Source organism: Centropristis striata, chromosome 5 (genome assembly GCF_030273125.1).
Source record: "Centropristis striata isolate RG_2023a ecotype Rhode Island chromosome 5, C.striata_1.0, whole genome shotgun sequence".
NCBI lineage: Eukaryota > Metazoa > Chordata > Actinopteri > Perciformes > Serranidae > Centropristis > Centropristis striata.
Window position 1 is genome coordinate 16,218,604 of NC_081521.1, and position 21,061 is coordinate 16,239,664.

Here is a 21,061-nt window from a genome sequence, read left to right on the forward strand (position 1 = left end):
TCTCCTGTTTACTGAGGGATGAGCCCACAGCAACCCATCACACTGCCACCTGCTGGCCGAAAGTCATTACTGCAGCTTTGTTTATTTGATGGAAACTCATTTACATTTTCTTTAATGGCACATTTAAAAATGTTTTAATGGAAACACTGCTACCGTTGGTGTTTGCATTTACCTGCCTACTGCATGTGTCGTCATGGAACTCCATGGAACTTGGAAACAAAAACAAAGCATGACTTTTCCATGTTAACATGACAAAAATTATATATTTCACTTAAGACATATGAGATAGAGGTGTGAATCAGCGTATCAGCCCCACGATACAATTTCATCCTGATACTTGAGTCATGATACATTATTATTGCGATTTTAAGCATTTTGCGATATAGTGAAATTGATACAATATATTGTGATTTAACAGTTTAACTGCATTTTGTGTCCACAAAATTGAATTCAGTCAAGAATTGTTTTGGGATAACTTGCACATTTCACTTCAGTACTTTATCACCAACAGCTTTAAATCCAAGATATATAAGATTAGTACATAGATTTCAATTCTACATTGGAGCATATGATGGTTTCAGAATGACTTGTTATTATTTTGTTATTTTATAATTTACACAATGGTGACATAAAAAAAAAAGGTTTATAGAGAAAAATCTCAGATTTTTAAGAAATAATCACAACAAATACAAAAAGAAACAAAAAACAAACACAAGGTAAGCAACTTTAATCACGCAAGTGAATAAAATATGTAATATAATATAAATGTGTATTTGTAAACTGAACTATATGAAAGAAAAGAAAATTCGCCCCAGCTAAAACCCTTGATCCCAAAGAAGTTGATGATTTACCAATTCTTTTTTGACCTACATTTAATCCAAAACAGAAAAAATGGGAAACTTTATTTTTTTTGTAAATATATTCACTTATTCTGAATTCGATGCATTCTGTTTTAATATAACCTTCTATTTTTTTTTATCATGTGTCCTTACTGGGTTTGGCAGCACTTATCCAATAAAGACAACCAATTATTTCATGACAAATCTGTAATAATAACAGCACTTTGAAAATCACCATGAAACATTAAAAAAAGCCTAACAGTGTTATTTTTGCAACTTTCCGACTGAATATGGTGCCTATAGATTCCTTAGATCTTCCAGTTTCATATGTTACCAGTATATCCAGTATATTCCTAATAGTGAGCCCGCTGCGGGACGTCGTAACACTAAATATTGATACTTGGCGGGCATGAATCGATATGATATTGCCACGCAAAATATCGTGATACTATGCTGTATTGATTTTTTCCCCACCTCTAATATGAGATGTGGCAGAGTTAAAAGCAACTTGACGCCGCAGTTGGAACAGAGCAGACATGAAAGCTTTGCTGACATCCTGCAGCTCAGCATGCTTTAACCTGCCCATCAGCTCACAGCCTCAGAGAGCAGAACATGACTGACAGACACACACAAAGGGAAAGAACAAGACGAGAGAATGAATCTGTCCACTCACATCATTTGCATGTTTTTCTTTAAGGACTCATCATCTCAGAGTTGTCAAAACTGCATTAGTCTTAATGTGCTGTCGGCTCATTTGGCCGTCAGCGGAGGAGAGCAGAAACACTCAGGAGACAGAATCAGCTCGTTGGTATTCAGCTGCAGCGCCAAGCCGAACACCAGGTGGCAACGTGTCGGTACAAATCCCACACTGCAATGCTGCTGCACGCACAGGAGGAAACACTGAGAGGAACTGCCTTAAACCTGCATTCTGTCTAATGACCAGTAGGGGGCGACTCCACTGGTTGCAGAAAGAAGTCCATTTGTCAGTAGGAATATGAGCCAACTTCTGACTTGATTTCTGACCTCAGAAAACTTTCTCTCAATGAGTTTATGATCTCAAGCAGTAGTTCCAAGTCTTCTTCAACACAGCACAATGTTTATTTAGTGAATTTTGGTCCATTTAGAGTCAAACAGAGCAGGACCACAGCGCTCTCACTTCATCAAAGTTCATTCTGTAGATTATACTTTAACTTTCCTTTTTTTGAAGAAGAACTTGCACATTTCACTCCACTACTTTATCACTAACAGCTATAACTATATATATATATATATATATATATAGAGAGAGAGAGAGAGAGAGAGAGAGAGATTATTTTATTTATTATTATTTTATTATTTATTTATTTATTTTATTTTTGCACAATGGTGAGATTTTTTTTTTTAAATCAAAAGGTTTAAAGAAAGAAAATCTGAGACCATTGGAAAATAATCACAAAAAATACAGAAAGTCATCTAATCCACAAAATCAAAGAATGAAAACAAACAAACCCAAGGTTAGCAATGTTGATCACGCAAATGAAAAATAATATCATATGATATATTGTAAGTGTATTTTTAAACCAAACTATTTGAAAGAAAAGAAAATTCACCCCAGCTACAAACCCAATCCTGAAGAGGTTTATAAATTATTTTTGGACCTACGTTCAATGGGCGAAACAGTAAAAAGTTTTTGGGGAAATGAATTTGATGCATTGTGTTTTAATTTAAGTTTTACACAACGTCCCCACTTTCTTTTTTAATCATCCTGTGCCCTCACTGGGTTTGGCAGCACTTATACAGTAATGACAATCAATTATTCCATGACAAATCTGTAATATTAATCAGGAACCTTTCCCAGCTGAACCCAAGAACCAACATTACCAGTTATCCACATGCTGAAGGCACACATAAACCATGCTGTTGAAACGTATCAAGTTAAAGCAGGAACACGGTTTAAGTAATAAGTCATTAGTAAAACATAGAGGTTTTGATTAGCATATTTAGACTGAAAAAGCAGTGAGGAAAGAAAAAACCCTGCAGGATGAGCAGGTATATATACTATATATGGATGGATGTTTTTTAATAATGATATTCACCATCATCTCACCTCAGTGCTCTCCCTGTCTGCAGTCTTTGTCACAGATCATATATTTACATTAAACACTGTACAGGAGACGTGTATAGGAGGAAATGAGTGCACAAATATCCCCAGATAAACATTAGCATGAGAATGAGCTGCTGTCAGACTCTGTGGTCTGTAACAGGAGGCAGCCATCACTGCTGCGTTTCATGTGCAGTTATGAATCTTAAACACACAAAATGAAGGTAATCTGTGTGTTAGCATTCTGAGTTTAAACTTGGAGCAGCGCAGCAGAGCGTGGAAACAGTCAGCACCAGATACGGCAATGTTATAAATCTAAAAACATTTTAAAAACAAACTATGTAGGAAAACATTGCGAGTTGAAGATGAGTAGAAACAATGCTGCAGGTCCTACAAGCAAGGCACTGAGCTGCTCCAGTTAGAAAAGTAATGATGTTTATAAAAGCCCATTATGGACGTGATACATGTTTATGATCTGCAGATTTACATAACAGGCACAAAACTGAAACAGCTGCAGAATAAATGTGTGCTGTAATATCTGTCAGTGTGGCAGCTGGAAGCTAATACTGCACAATTTACATGATTTAGAGTTTGCTATATTTACATGCTTTGTTTGCTTTTTCTAGATTTGAAATGGTAATCCCTTGTGTGATGTGATGGCTGTGAATGTTCCTGAGTGACAAGCTGCATGTGCAGTTAAAACTGAATAATATCAGAGCTGGACGAACCGATTGAAAATATTTATTCCTTTTCTGCGTACAGACTTTCTGGGAGTGGCATCTACACATGCAAATAGGTTTATGTGTGCCGGTTTTCAGCCTCACAAAAATGTATTTATATATTTATATTACTCAATTCTATCATCTCAACTCTTACAAGTGCATCTCAATACATTAGAATATGATAGAAACGTTTATTTATGTCAGTAATTCAATTCAAAAAGTGGAAATAACACGATATTGATCCATTAAACACAGAATGAAACATTTCATGTCTTCATTTATTGAATTTCTTCTAATTATAATGATTATGTCTTACATTTAATGAAGACCTAAAATTCAGTGTCTCAAAAAATGCACGTGTAAAATGTAAAAAATTAATGCATTTTTTTTGTAAATACAAAATACCAATTTAAAAAAAATATGTTTGATATGGAAATGTTGGCCTCTGTCCATTTATGACTCAGTACTTGGTTGTAGTATTACTACACTAAATACGAAAGTATTACTTAAAATAAATAAATATTAAGGGGACAGAACAATAAAATAACAACAAAACACAACAATGATGCAACAGACAGTTTAGAAAGGTGCAACATGTCCCTGTACAAGTGGTGCAAACATGATGGAGCTTAGGGAATTTGTGCACATTGTCCCTGGCCAAAGTTGTACATGTGGTGCATACATTGTCCAGAGTGTGGTGGAATTTTAGGATTCTCAGCCCAACCAGGGCTGTTTCTACCTTATCAGTGTTTATTCTTTAGGCTTGTTTCAGGATTGTGTGGGGTGCTGGATACAGTGTATTTCAACATTTTTTTAACCACAAATAAGTTGAATGTGAATAAATTCTTATTAACTGCTTTAAAACCAGCAAACACGTGAGGATCACATTTAAGGTTTAGCACCGAAACCAATTGGTTAAAGGAACACTCCACCGTTTTTTCATATTAAAACATGTTATTCGGTCAAGTAAGACGAGTTGATACAGACCTCTTGCGTCTCAATGCATGCACTCAATCGCCCTGGCGCGCGGCGCCACTTGGCTAGCACTTAGCTTAGCCCAGTTCATTCATTAGGATCCACACAGATGGACAGTTAGAAGCGACCAAACTCCTCCACGTTTTCCCTATTTAAATACAGCTACACGAGTAGTTAAACGACCAAGTATGGCGACACAAAATAAAACGTGGCGCTTTTCTAAGCGGATAAAAAGGATAACTATAATGTATGGCGGAATAGCACTTGGGAGCACTTCGACTCGGCGCAGTAATATCATCACTCCTGAAAAATCTTCTCCCCCTCCCTCTCCCTCTCCCTTTCACTTCCGCTCCCTCTCACTTCCGTCAACAGAACCAACGTGAGCTGCACCAGGAGTAGTAGTTCGAGCAGAGCTGACGAAGTATCAGGTTGTAGGAAGATATTTGTGAACAATCATGGTTATAACGTGCATCGTAAAGGGTTGCGATAACAAGCAGAAGGTATATAGTGTCGTCATGTTTCACAGAGAGGGAGGGGGAGAAGATTTTTTAGGAGTGATGATATTACTGCGCCGAGTCGAAGTGCTCCCAAGTGCTATTCCGCCATACATTATAGTTATCCTTTTTATCCGCTTAGAAAAGCGTCACGTTTTATTTTGTGTCGCCATACTTGGTCGTTTAACTACTCGTGTAGCTGTATTTAAATAGGGAAAACGTGGAGGAGTTTGGTCGCTTCTAACTGTCCATCTGTTTGGATCCTAATGAATGAACTGGGCTAAGCTAAGTGCTAGCCAAGTGGCGCAGCGCGCCAGGGCGATTGAGTGCACGCATTGAGACGCAAGAGGTCTGTATCAACTCGTCTTACTTGACCGAATAACATGTTTTAATATGAAAAAACGGTGGAGTGTTCCTTTAAGGTTAGGTAAACTAACACCTGGGTGAGAGTCTTGGGTTTGTTGACCCTCCCACCCTTCATAAGCACAACTCTTGTGCTTTATACTGTACTTCAGTATCATATAGAATAAATACGGCCACTAGAGGGCGCCACTAGTTAGGCCCGTCATGATAATCAATATATCGACTCACATTCAAGAAACAAAAATGAACACGATAAATTTTCGTTTACATACGTGTCTGTTTACATAAGTCATCAACATTCAGTCGCGCTGCTTCTTTCCCTCTCCTGTTAGTCAACCTGCAGGGAGCCAATTACTGTTGTTTATTGTCATATTTTCTGGGAAAATATATCGTCCATAAAAAATTGTTATCGTGAGAGGCCTACCGCTAGCTCCAAACAGAAACATGGGGAAGGATTGGTGTATCATATGCATGCAAAATTGGATTTTGGCGTCCGCATTGCACCTAAGTTGAAGGTCTAAAGCTGAGTTATTTGTATGCAGATTCAAGAGAATGTGTTGCAGTTTGGGTAGGCTCCAAACTTCAGACACACGTGAAGCTTCATCCATGTAACTAATCAACAGTAGAGGTGTGGAGGTGATGGTGGCTGCAGGACCGGCTTGTTCAATGCTTGTGGCTGCAGCCTGGCTGCAGTTTAACCAGCACACAGTCTGCAATGTTAACATCAGACAGAGGCAGGAACAGACATTTACGTAGGAGGAAATGTTTTGCATTATTGTTGCTTTGACAGAAGCATCAGTGAAATGCCTGGAAGGTAAAAATGTAAATGTGTTTGGATTATGATTCATAATTAAGTGAGTGTTTTGAGGAAAAACGGGAGCTTTCAGTGCTGCAGAGCTTCTTAAATCTAAAACATAACAGCTGTGTTTCTCCTCTGTGTGAGAGCATGGAGTGTGTGCCCAGGTGTTTCATGTGTGTGTGTATGTGTGTGTGTGTGTGTGTGGGTGTGCGTGTGTGTGTGTCTTTGATGAGCCTCCAGATGTGCACACACTCATTTTGAAGGTGCATCTCTGTTTTCTCTTTGTTTATGGTGGCTGAATGTTGTTGTGTCTGTCTTTAAAATGCATCTTTAGAAACTGAGAGGAAGTTTTGCTGATGCTGATATATTTATAGAGTTCTAATCAGGAGGATTTGTTGATTATAATTATTATAATTTGAGCGTAATGATTTATTGTTGGCCTGAGAACATTGTATTCTCAGCCAGTTTCTGATGACTGCCAGATAGTCAGTAAATGATTCTCTTTGGCTCTATTCCATTAAGAAAGTTTTATTTAAATGTTCAGTATTCAGTAAGTGAGGACAGGCAGCAGGACACGAGGGGCCTCATTTATACATCAGATAGAACAGTTGGTTGGCCTTAAACTAAAAGCGTAGGAGCTCACAAGAGACGAAAATCACATTTAGAAAAGTGTGCACACCTGCAGGCAACAGTGAAGATGTGCAGGGTGAGCTGACTGGAGAAGAGTTCACTGCAGCCGTTTTACACACAAAAACTATATTTAAAACTTCAGTGGTGTTGGGGATAAATGCATATGATTAGGAGATATTATTGAAAACTACTGGTGCTCTGTCCTGCTGTTATTATTATATTATTGGAAAAAATTGGCAATGCCTTTCTAGCTGTCAATGCTTTGCCGATTTTTGTTTTTGCCAGAAAATTTATTTAGTTCTTCACATTCCAATTCAAAGGGCATACTTGCATTATTATGTTATTTTATTATCATTATATCTGTGGTATAAAATATTTTTAAAATGGCAATTATTTCGTTTCTCGCAATTATTTCTGGGATAATATATAGTCCAACAAAAAGTAACTATTTTGTGCATTCACAGTGGTCATAACTTACGCATGGATGGGTTTCATTGTGTCAAAAAATTGTTTACAATATTTAGCAATATACATTTTGGAGTTCCGCTCATTCAGACAAACCTCTCTATTTAATCACTTTGTCTTTCTGTGCAGCAGAGATCAGCTGATTGTAGTTGGCATTTAGATTTAATTATAACTTTCTATAAACATACAATTTGTACGGAGCCCCTAAAGGGACATGGTGAAAATTAAAAAAAAACTTTGGTATCTCGTGAGCACCAGATACTTTTCTCGTGAGCACGAGATAGTTTCTCGTGAGCACCAGATACTTTTCTCGTGAGCACGAGATAGTTTCTCGTGAGCACCAGATACTTTTCTCGTGAGCACGAGATGCATATTGCATGCGCGCATGGTGTCTGTAAGAACACCCTCTGCATTTCAGCTTGTTTCTGTATGAAAATGACATTACAGGAGTTAGTTCGGCTATATTTTGACCTGGGGCTTCATTATAAGGACATTGCTGCTTTTACTTGAAAAAAAAAACGACAGTTGTTTTCCCGAGATAACGATATAGCCGCGTTTGCCAGATTCGCTCTTAGCGCTTAAGAAGCTCTCAAGCGCTAAGAGCGTCTTAGGGACGCTCTTAAGAGCGCTGTGAAAGAAGGAAGTGTTTCCCAGAGTCGTTCTTAGCTTAAGAAGATCTTTCACTAAGAAGGAAGTGTAAGATCGCCCTGACCCACTCTGAACAGCCTTCTGAGCGACCAAACGCTCAGTGCAGCCGCATCAGGGAAAGTTATATCGGACACAAAGGAATACTAAAACCCTGCGTAATGATGAATGTGCGCTCATAGCTGCAGAACACTGACGCAAGAAAAATAATAGCATAAGAAGAAAAATAACAATATAAAAATAAAGAATTGCCCATGTGTTCCTGTAGCTACATAAATAAAATAAATCATCATTACTATCACTCTTTACGTTTTCACACACATTCGGCATCTGCATATGAGTTTACAGTAGCTATAAAAACATCAAAAACCCTGTGGTATTTCACAGATATGAGGGAAACTGACAGGTGTAATTGAACTCAGCTGGAACCTCATCAAGAGGTTGCCTGCAAGTCTATATAAAGGCGTTGCCGAAGTCCACGCGTGTGAGACACCATGGCTGCAATACAGCATATTCTCGCTGCGAACCAACAGCGTCGCCGTGCGCGAAGCCAGACGGTTTATATAAACGCTTATGTGCGTCAGCACTTCTCCCCACTCGACGTGCTGTCGGACCGGGCTGTCCAGTCCAAGTACCGGCTTCCTCGTGAGGAGATCCACCGCCTCGTCACGCTCGTGTCACCACACATCCAGAGGGCAACCCGCTGCAATTTTGCCCTCAGCCCGGAGGTGCAGCTCCTGGCCGCGGTGCGTTTTTACGCAGTGGGGAGCTTCCTGGAGGTGGTGGGGGACGGCACCGGCCTCAGCAAGGCACCGGTTTCACGGAGTGTGGCAGCCGTGACACCGATCCTCCTGCGCCATGCCCGGAGACACATCTGGATGCCCACCACGCGGGACGAGGTCCGCCAGTGGGGTATATATGCGTTAATGGCTTGATTACTACTCGGATACACCTGTTAGCTGTGATCACACACACACACACACACACACACACACACGCGCGTAGCCTTATTGCACAGGTGTGTGGGGTGACTTAAGCGCTGATAAAGTGGTGGGTGATCGATTTGCCTGGCATCGATTGATTTATATTTCAGCACCACGGCGGTGGACAGCTCCCACTAAGAGCTTCTTAAGAAGCTTCTTTGGCGGGATCTTAAGAAGGCAGTTAAGAACGCATCTGGGAAACACCCCTATCTTAGCGCTCCTTCTTAGCCAAACCCTTCTTAAGAGCCCTTTTAAGTCCTTAAGAACGAGCGAATCTTGGAAACGCGGCCATAATTAATTCGAGATCTTGAGAAAACAAAACAATAGTGTAGTCCAGACGCGTAGCCAGTAATGTAATGTATTTGTAACCCGGCCCGTGTTGGGAGAGCTTGTGTGAAATATTATTTCTGCCTTCGCCACTGGTAGTATACCCTCTGGGTCCAAAACGGATTGCACTACATAGTGCACTTGTGCATAGTGCACTTGTGCACTATGTAGTGCAATCCGTATATAGTGCAATCCTGCTCTAGTGCTTTGTGCACTACACAAAGCCTCTAGTGACCCGCAATCCTGCTGATCTGCATCTCTCAGTCATCATCTGGTATCCATGGAGACACCCGGTGGCGAAGGCAGAAATAATATTTCGGGTGGGCCAGTACAAATACATGGCAGTATAATGCCAATAATGCCAGTACAAGTATCACATTAACGGCGATTGTTGTTTCAGTACCACGGACAGCTCACGCGTAACAGAAACTGCGCAGATCTACGGCAACCAGTTACTGTGGAAACCAGTAAGGACACAACACAAGCCTTTAATCTTTCTGTTGTCTCACGCCAGTGTTTACTTGTACTGTTTAAGGTTGAGCTGCCAGCCGTTGTGAGAAATAAAGCACGACGCGGTCCGAGCCGCAATATAACGACCACTGTGTCCGACTGGTCCCTCCTCCGCCCTTCATCATCATAAACAATACAACGCAGAGTCCCAGGGTGTGGAGAGGCTCATCCCACACGGGCCGGGTTACAAATACATTACATTACTGGCTACGCGTCTGGACTACACTATTGTTTTGTTTTCTCAAGATCTCGAATTAATTATATCGTTATCTCGGGAAAACAACTGTCGTTTTTTTCAAGTAAAGCAGCAATGTCCTTATAATGAAGCCCCAGGTCAAAATATAGCCGAACTAACTCCTGTAATGTCATTTTCATACAGAAACAAGCTGAAATGCAGAGGGTGTTCTTACAGACACCATGCGCGCATGCAATATGCATCTCGTGCTCACGAGAAAATATCTCGTGAGCACGAGAAATGTTTCTCGTGCTCACGAGATACCAAAGTTTTTTTTTTATTTTCACCATGTCCCTTTAGGGGCTCCGTAAATTTGAATATTCTTTGGGTTTTCTGACATTTCTGCAGAAAACAATGTGAATCAGTTCATTTCTCCAACAAGATTAATTCAAAATAATCTTTCTTTGCATCTTTGCTTTTTTATATCCAACTTTCCTAAAGATTTTGTTTTGCAATATTTCATCTTCATTTCCCTCCACACAGATGGTGTGTTCAGATATCACGTCTGTACGTGTTCTTCTTCTCCCAGAGGAGCGTCAGCGAGCAGATATCTCCCGCCACTCGCTGGATGAAGTCACTATCCCACTGGGGCCGTCTGGGCTTTGTAGTTCTCAGTAATCTTTGTGCCTCAATCCTCAGCTTGACTTCCATTAGACTGTGAAAGTCGCAGGGATTGATAGAGGCGACGGGTGAACGGGAAGAGAGAAGGAGAGACTGAGAGTAGAAATCTCTTTCTCCCTCTCTGATGTTTTTCATTTTCACCCTCCCCCAGTTTTCTCCTTTTCTTTCTGTTTCTTCAGATTTCATCCCGTCTGGATTCAACCTTCATCTCTCTCTCTCTCTCTCTCTCTCTCTCTCTCTCTCTCTCTCTCTCTCTCTCTGACCGTTCCCCGTCTCCTCCTGTAGCTCCCCCTCTCTCGGGTATGATTATAGTATCTCTGCCTCCCCTTGGCATGCTGGGAATGAAAAATGGATCCCTTGTCCCATCTCTTTCTCCACAGTGTGTGTGTGTGTTCAGGCACTGTAGGGAATGCGTGGGTGAAAGAGATAAATGCCAGAGGAAAGTGTGTTGATGTGGAACTATTTCTGTGTGTGTGTGTGTGTGTGTATTGATGGCATCAGTAAATAGTTAATGAGCAGGAGGAGGAACGTGTTGCAGCCTCAGGAGGTGATCCTGATGGAGACACACTGAACACATGGCCACAACAATGCAGGACAATAAAAGTAATCACCATCAGCTCCATATGTTAACACATCGCAGCGACCACAAGAGTTTAAATCTGCTGCTTGTGAGTCGTATTTACCAGCCCGACGGGCCTGTCAGCTGACGGCACGCCGTCTGTTTCTGTCCTGATTTTTACTTTACTTTAATCACTTCTGCTGCCTGTTTACAAGTCAAGTGTCATTCTGAGCCGGCAGCGAGTCTGGCGGCGGTCTGTCAGCACCACAGACTGTACAGTCCCAGCCCAAAACCAACAGACCAATCACGACTCAGTTACAGCTGTCAATCATGATGTCACAGCTGCGTTTTATAAAATCAAATAGCTAATAAAAACCAAACGTAACCGTGATAGTAACCAGAAACTATCAGACGATACGTACAAACGATAGTATCGTTGTATCAATGTTGTTTTAGTTTTATAACGATATTAGAGCATAATAAGTTCATACTTTTCCATAGCAATGAATTTTTAAATCTCAAGAATATGAAACACTGTAATTGAAATGTGGAAAAGAACTATTAAAATATCCTAGATAAATAAAACATAAATAAATAAACCTCAATCAAAACAAATAAAATAGACTTTCAGGCTCTGTTAAGAAAACATTGCACTGAGATAATAATTATGTATGATAATAATTATTATATTATTAAAATAACATATAAACAGCTGGAATGGCTTCTTGGAAAATATAGTTGTTTTTTTCAGCAGTTTGTGCTGCCTGTCAAACATTTGCATCTTTACTTTAAACACAAAATAGCACAAAAAGTCATGCATGTAAACACCAGTATATTGAGTAAAAACTATTGTGTCCATTTTTATTGAAAGATAAGTCGATATAGTAATTATCATGACAGACCTAATAGTAACTACCTAAAATAACAAAAAAACATCTTTGGGAAACATTTATTTACCTCTACTTTGAGTTTTAAGTTTGGCTCATGTCCCATTCACTAACATGGAGGGGGCGGGGCTTATAACCAATGCTGCTTCTCTGTCTCCGCCCTCTTTCAGACACAGACACGCCGTTTCACTTCCTCACTTTTGAGCAGCTGCACAACAACTGCGGCCGCCGTCGCTAACTGATACGCCTGACGCTTATTGTAAACAAACCGGCTTCGCTAACTGTACAAGTGGTGTCCGCCGCTGATCATTGGCAAACCGTCGTCCCTAACACAGTGTCGGTGCTTGTTGTAAACAAACAGAGGTCGCTTACTGAACACTGCAGCACATACACACTGTACTGCTACAGAGCTAACTGTTAGCCTGTTAGTACTGTGCTACTGTTAGCACTGCTGCTGCTCTGTCGCAACTCACTATCGTCTCCTCCACCTCCTTCAACAACGCCAGACTGCACTATGAAAAGGATTGTTTACATCCACATTATTTTGTTTGTTAGTGTATGCATATTTGATTTTTACCTAAGGTACAACAAACACTGAAAGTGTCCTTTCTGTAACAGTTCTTCTGACATGTGTAAGACTAGATCTAGTCTTGAGCAGTGAAAAGAAAAGTATTCTTAGTGATAATAATGATAACCGTGATAATTTTGGTCACAATAACCATGATGTAAAGACTTTCATATCGTTACATCTCTATTGGTATGTGAGCCTCAACTACAGAGTATGTCAAAGAATTAGGATCATTTTGGAAGAATAAGTGTCAGTAAGTTTGAACGCTGTGTAAATAAAAACAGAATGCATCAAATCCTGATTTGGTGTACATATCTACAAAAAAACAACAGTTCCCCAATTTGAGATATATTTAGATATCTTGTCTTGGACTGAATTCAACTGAATGTAGGTTATAAAAGATTTGCAAGAAAATCAGAATTGCAGATGGATGTATAGTGAGACTGACAGTTCATAATTATTATTATTCATTTAAATAATTCACTAAGATTGAGCGACCTTTTGTTGCCATGCAAAGTACAAGAAACTACAGCAACAACCTGAAGCATATTTATTTTACTGATGTGTTAGGCTTTGGGCACTGCCACAACACAAGTACTCAGTACTGTGCCTGAACGCATCCTGTGAAAATGAAAAGCCATCCAATCGGTGTTGAGATTTTCCTGCAAAACCACAACTGTCAGATTCCCAGCTGCACTAGAGGAAAGGTCAGAGGATCACCACAGTCTGTCAGCTTTATCGTCTGGAGATGATGGACGTCTGTTCCACATTTCATGGGAATGGTTCCAGTAGAAGCTGAGTTATTTCAGTCGGGGTCAAAGTGGTCGACTAATCAACAGACCCGAGAGTATCATCCCCATCCTCCGCTAACTTGAGTTCTTCAAAAAAGCAGATCGCCAAAATTAACATGCTACCAGAACATGCAGGGCTATAAAACGTTTTCATTAACACTGACAATAAAACTGCAGGGATTACAAATCAATCCACTACCACAGCTAATCAATACTGACTGAAGTGTTCAGGAACATAATGGAAGCACAGTATGATAACTCTGCCCGGCTCTGGACTGTATAACAATCAATACTCCAGCAGTAATGAAGCCTCCATCATTTAGAGTCAGGGCTAATTATGAACCAGCTCTCGGTATCAAACACAGCAGAGTGTTTTTCAGTCATTATTGAGTGTGTCTGTGGTCACTACCTGTTGGAAATGATCATTAATCCATAAGGACGGAGATAAAACACCTGATTGAGACACAGCTGAACAGAGAGCTTCATTAGATGAAAGCCGGCTCTTGTTTGGAAGATAGCGGGTCATTTTCAGCAGAACAGAACAGTCAGCTCTTTTCTCTCCCGCTCAGTTATTAATTTCACACTTCGCTTAGCTGTGATTTCTGTCGGGCTAATGTGGCAGAGCCCAGCCGGGACTCGTATTGTTACCATCCCTGTAACCACACATACACACCAATATAATGAGCGGGGCGCAGCAGGCAGCTGGGGAACGTTGTAATTATCATTACACACTCGCAGCTGACTGCCACATCCACACAGACACATAAAGACAATGATGCTGTTGCTCTGAATGTTCAAACCTGTACATGAGTCCACCTCGCTGCCGCTCCATTTCATATACACAGATGCACTGGCTTATAACCAACAGTGCCATCAATTAAAACTGAAGAGATAAAGCTTGTTGCATACAGAAACATGCACTGTGAAACATTTTAACTCTCTGAACCTGCTGGCAGGATTCAGATGTATGTATCTTTAAAAGATCACCAAAAACACATTTATCATATAAAGAAACTGTAAAAAGAGGCAATATCGCCAAAATTTGATCTTTCCGATGGCCCTTGAACGGATAATCGGTCAAACGTTTCTGTTATAAAAAGTGACCAAAACGAAGCTCATGTGTCATTTAAAACCTGACCAAAAATAAAGCATTTGCACTAACCAGATCCTGTTAAAAACATTAAATTCTGCTCCTCAGAGACACTGTGAAGACATGATTGATTCTGCTGAGACCAACAATCACGTGACAAATATTCACTCTAAATCTGTTTACACAGAGCAGATAGGAGAGGACAGGAGAGGCTGTTTACACAGAGCAGAGAGAAGAGGACTGGAGAGGCTGTTTACACAGAGCAGAGAGGAGAGGACAGAAGAAGCTGTTTACACAGAGCAGAGAGGAGAGGACAGGAGAGGCTGTTTACACAGAGCAGAGAGGAGAGGATAGGAGAGGCTGTTTTGAAAAGTGTGTTTTCTGTCAAAGAACGCAACCGTTTATCATATAAAGAAACTAAAGTTACAAAAAATCTCTTTACACAGAGCAGAGAGGAGAGGACAGGAGAGACTGTTTACACAGAGCAGAGAGGAGAGGGCAGTGTTATTCTGCCCAAAGACATGTCTGAGTAGATCAGGACTGCAGGTCTTATGGATTTATAAAGATTTTATATATTGCAGTGAAATACAAGGCCACAGTGAGTAAAATGTAAAAAGAGGAGATAACGCTCTGAAACAGCTCGTTGTGGTTCAGAGGAATACAATTGCTTGAAAATATCATAAGGAATTTGAAATAGAAGAAATTACTTTTGTTCAGCTTAAGTCCTGTCCACAAAGGCTCTGATTGGCTCTGGGGTTTTTTGACACTTTTTTAAATGGCAGGCAAATAAAAAGATGAAGTTGGCAATTCAGAGGGTGTAGAACAAAGTGAAGATGCTGTCCATATAACCACACACTATAGAACACATGCTTGTGTGCAACACACACACACACACACACACACACACACAGAGGTGTGTTTTGTCATGGTGGAAATTCCAGGCCAACCTACTTAATGGCAGATGAAACACAATCAGTGACCACAACAGCCTGATAGATGATTGTGGTTATTGAGTGGGTATTGACTGGCTCAGGCCTTATGTTCCCTGACACACACACACACACACACACACACACCCAACCACCCACCCACCCACCCACACACACACACACAAACACACACACACACACACACACACACACACACACAAACACACACACACACACACACAACCTGCAGAGGCCATGTAATGCATAACAATCAGCTCTGAAACAAAGGCAGGGAGGAGGAGAGCTGTGTTAGACAGAGCTCTGTGTCTGTGTGCAGCTATGCAAGTATTCATGAGCCGGTGTATGTATGTGTGTGTGTGTGTGTGTGTGTGTGTGTGTGTCTCACCTGGAAGTAGCATGTTAGGATGTGCACCATTTGCATGTATGTCTTCAGGCCTTAATTTGATGTGCCTGCAGACATTAACTTCAGACGTGACAATTCCTGCATGCTTGAAAATATAATAAAGAGACACACAGTATTTTCATTATAACACCACACACACACACACACACACTGAACTCATAAATAATAACCTCCCTGTTCATTAGCAAGCAAGTGTTTCTTTTGGTTTGTGCCCCCTGAGTGACGCCTGTACACACTAGGTTGTGCTTACAGCTATATAACTTATGCTAATGTGTGTGTGTGGCGGACGCTCGTTGTGTGTGAGCCAGTTATGAGCTGTTGATTGAGGCGGGAGTGAACTGGGGGTTAGAGACTGCCCTGCAAATTAGCATCTGCTCTGCCTGCAGTATGTGCCCTCTGGGCGGGTTTCATTCGTGTGCTGTGTCACCTGGTAACTCCACTGCACCTGAAGTCTAAATGAGCGGGGAATGACATTTATAAACTGCTAGTTTGATTTAAAAAGCAATCAAATGTGATTTGCAAGGCATAAATTAACTCCTCCTCAGGGTAGAGGGAACATGTTTTTGACAATAACTTGAATTAGGAGTCTTTGAAAAACCTGCAAGTAATTTTGGATAATGGAAGGAACCCTGGGACTGGATCACAAAAAAACCACAGTCCAACATCAGCCATGAACTACCTATGGAAGAAATTATTTTTATTTCACATGAAACTTACAGTAGACAAAAATGTTTATTCTTGTTCTCTGGAAGAGAATCTGAGACTGTATTATTAAAATACTACACAGTGAAAGTACTTCATAGTAGTTGTGCATGTAATCTAAGAAATACTGAGTCCAATATTAGAGCCATGGACTACTTACGGAAGACATTATTTTTATTTCACATGAAACTTACAGTAGACAAAAATGCTTATTCTTGTTCCCTGGAAGAGACTCTGAGACTGTATTATTAAAAAACTACACAGTAAAAGTACTTCATAGTATTTGTGCATGTAATCTAAGAAGTACTAAGTCCAATATTAGAGCCATGGACTACTTATGGAAGACATTATTTTTATTTCACATGAAACTAATTTTTCACATAAATAAAAGCTTATGTTTCTCCTCTGGAAGGGACTCTGAGAATGTATTACTCAAAAACTACACAGTAAAATTACATGCAGAATAAGTCCACCAGTAAAAGTATATTGAATTACTGAAAAAACAAAAAAAAGTTTAACTTGGACTTACTCCTGAAACTGACACCATCTTGCTTGATTGCTGATCTTTATTGGAAGATAATCGTTTTTCACGGATTGCGCATTTTATCGCGAAAAGAAAATTCGGAAGTACTCCTCGGTGGAATTTGCGCGGGAATATGTAAAACGGAACTCACCTTGAAACACCTTGTTTAATGTCCATTGCCTTTTTTTAACCGTTAATTATTAATATTACAGTTTTACTGTAACATGTGGCTGATAAATCTGCTTGTGATGTTTTAGTTTTGTTGTCATTATAACAACAGTGAGTACCATAAATGTTACATCAATTGCGCACTCTAAATTTAGTTGCTAATGCTAACTTTCACTGAGGCGACACTAACCCTTCCAGTGAGGATAAAGTAGTACTTGTCAGCCGGTCCCAGTCTTCTCCAAAAGCTGGATAATACTCACAAAACCAGATGTGGGCCATTTTTATCATCCTCCAGGCTTTTTGTAGACATTTAAAGACTCTCCCGAGCAGGATGAGGAGCAGTAGAAGCTTGCGCCATTCATTTTGCCAACACTCCCCTGTCTCCTCTCCCGCCACTCGTTTAGAAGTTTTGTGAACATCAAGAATAATTTATTTATATTTTCTTCTACCAACATCTGATATTTACAGAACTAACAGTCAAATTTAGAATCACAAACATTATTCAGCGAAGACGTTTCAACGGTTTGGCTACCGCTGTCTGTTCTCGCGAGACTTAGAGACTAACTGTGATCGCGAGAGTACGCTGCTGAGACAGAGACAGGTCTGGAACAAAGTTAAGTTGTCATGATTTTCCGTCAGAAAAATAACATTTTTTTGAGTCAGAATGTTCAGAAGACATCTGTCTTATGAAAAATGGGTCAAAAATTTACTTTGGTGACTCTGGGACAAAAAACTCCAGAAGAAGAAAATCCAGTGAATTGTACTTCAGCAGAGTCAGTAATTCTCACGTTTTCTTTTTCTTACATATATTTTCATTTTCATTATCCTTACAACTTATTTATAGATGATATGATTTCATATTTTCTTGCACAACAATACTTCTGTTCATCACATTGCAGATTTTTTGGGCAAATTTGACTTGAATACCAGTTTAATTCCACTTTGCTGCCCTTTTAAAAAAAAAAAAAAATCACAAATTCATTCAATTCAGATGGCATCCTCCTCACCTCTCCCTTAAGACCTAAAATGATATGTTTTTATGTCATTTAATTATTTCATCTCGGTCTCACTTGTTTTGTTATTATGATGTTTTACCTCATGTTGTTAGTTCCACTGATCTGATGATATAATTCCTGGTTTTGTGCAGTTTCTGGCTCTGTCTAAAAACCTTTTCATTCTTTTTTTAATGAAGCTAAAAAAAGAGGGCGGTCTGTGCTGGCCCAGTGCTGAGACGAGCTCTAAGCTGTTATTTCAGTGTACAGAGACATGTCTGTGTGGATCCAAACAGCATCAGAAATGATTGTAAAAGTGTGATGAAGACCACAGTGCACCAGCATTATGGATGTTCTATAATAACTGTTTTCATCGTCATGTTGTTGACCTTGTTTCTGAGTCTTTTATCAGTTTTCTTCCTCCTTGCTGTGCACTCCTCTCGCCTCCTAACACCATCGATCTCTGTCTCTGTCTCTCATTAGCAGAAAGGCTGGAGTGAGTCCCTGCGGCCGATGGACAGACATGGAAACGTAAAGGTAGAACACACTTGACTGTCTCATCCATCAGCTCTCAGTGATCCTCCTCCATGACTGACTCCTCTCCCTCCTCACTGTCCCACATCTCCATCCGCCTCCTATCACTCATCTTTAATAAGGCTCCACTCACATAAAGCTGATGATAGATAGAGAGGAGTTCCTCCCACAGTGTCACCGGTGCAGCTTTTAATCACTGATTTATGTGAGGAAGCTTTGATTAGTGGGCAAAGTCTTTTAGATGTTCACGTCGACATTTAAAGCCTTCTGTGCTTCACACTGTCAGAATTTACCTATATAAAGAATATAAAATATTGCTAGTGTTACATTTGAATGTTTCAGAGTAAATGTAACTTTACACTTTGCTGGTGATTTTATAATCTTTTTCTCACAGATTTAGGAGGGCACAGTTTGGGTTCTCAGCTGTCATGTTTAGGCTTGGTAACTCATAGATACATGCCCGTAAGAACAACACACACACACATTGTGGGGCAGACCAAGCCCAATAAGATAAGATAAGATAAGATAAGATAAGATAAGATAAGATAAGATAAGATAAGATAAGATAAGATAAGATATATTCCTATATTGAACCCCATGAGGGAGATTCAAGTGTTGCAGCAGCACAAGTACAGAGTAAAGACAGAATAAGGTAATGAAAATAGTATAATAAAAATGAAATAGAATAAAAATAGAATAATAAAAATGAGACAGAATAAAGATAAGAAAATATATAAATAGTAAGACATATAACAAACATACAAACATACAACCAAGACCAAACTAAAAAAAGTAGTGCAAACGCGTTAAATTGACAGTGAAATGGAGAATATTTGTGCAGTGAGTGTAATGTTATTGTGAGGTGGGGAGGATGACACACTGTAGAAGAATTAAATGTAAACGTTTATAGTGTCCGTGGCTCACTCTGACTGAATTCCTGTGAGAATGATGTCAGTATGAGACCAGATCTGCATAATTTTAGCTGTGACCAAAATGAAAGGCCAGAGACCTTACTTTATCTGCTGTGTGTGTTTCCTCTTGGGCTTCCAATCTATGAACCAGAGAGACTTTACACTAGGGATGTAGACAATAATGTGACGGAAACAAATATGTATTCCGTCCAAACTTACTTGTTTTTATTTGGGAGGACAAATTAATGTTTTTAATGCACAAAAATGACCTTGCCAATGAAAATCAGGTTAGAAAATACAACATTTGTCCAATTTAACATAACTTCTGGTATAAATCAGGCCCACTTATTGTCTTCTATCAAAGTAGAGAGACAGATGATTCTGTTTCTTGTACATTTATACCTTGTGGGAAAAATGTCTTCTAATGTGTTGAGAATTGGTCGTTCTCTGAAGAAAACAGAGCGGCTGTGATGAATCAATCAGAATACTTTCCTCCATGCAGTGTTCCTATAGCCCGTCTCCTCACAAAGCAACACTGCAAAAAAAGAAAAGTTGGGTGAACTCAAAATTTCAAAGCAACAAACTTCGATAAAATTTTAAGTTGGACAATTAAACTAAATATTTTAAGTTTTGTTTTTGAGTTTGCTCAACTCTGAATTCAGATTTTTGTCAACTCAACTGTAAGTTGTACTAACTTATAATTTTACATTATAAGTTATAATAACTTTTAATCCTTACTTCTGCTAACTTCTGCAATGTGCTGAATTGGCACGATTGTAACGCCGCTATGAAATGTAAGCTAATGTTGCGACCACAATTTTGAGTTAGCATTGATACGCTAATGGCTACTCTTGTAGCTGCACAAGCATCAGTTAGCCGCTAGTGTCAGTTAGCCGCTAACATCAGTTAGCCGCTAGCTTTCGATGATGACCGAATTTCACCGTTTTCCCGCATTTCACAACAAAGAAATAAGAGTTAGCAGAAATATTGTCCCTTGTTGTGAACCCCAACTTAAAGATATAAGTAACAACAACTCACAAACTTGTTTTTGAGCATACAACTGGCTTCCTTTGTTGTGCTAACTTACATTATTGCCCTAAATGTCAATAATTTATATTTCCAAGTTTTACCAACTTAAATCACTGTTTTAGGCCAAAAAATACAAGTTGGCTTTTTTGCAGTGAAGGGGACAAACAGAGGCTGCGTTTAATAACTAAAAAAAGTTAATTTATTACCTCTGACTAGAGAAACCACGGGAGCTTTAAATTAATCAGCTAAAGTTATTAATATTTAGT

At 39.6% G+C, this 21,061-nt stretch overlaps 1 protein-coding gene across 1 annotated transcript in view; it reads left to right on the forward strand.

Annotated features, from left to right (window-relative positions):
• The window catches only part of LOC131971647 (PDZ domain-containing protein 4-like), a 68,973-nt gene that overhangs the window by 13,270 nt on the left and 34,642 nt on the right, over positions 1-21,061 (forward strand). The window contains exon 2 of the mRNA XM_059333180.1: positions 18,805-18,858. Coding sequence (XP_059189163.1) covers positions 18,805-18,858 — 54 coding nt within the window. The remainder of the gene's footprint in view (positions 1-18,804; positions 18,859-21,061) is intronic.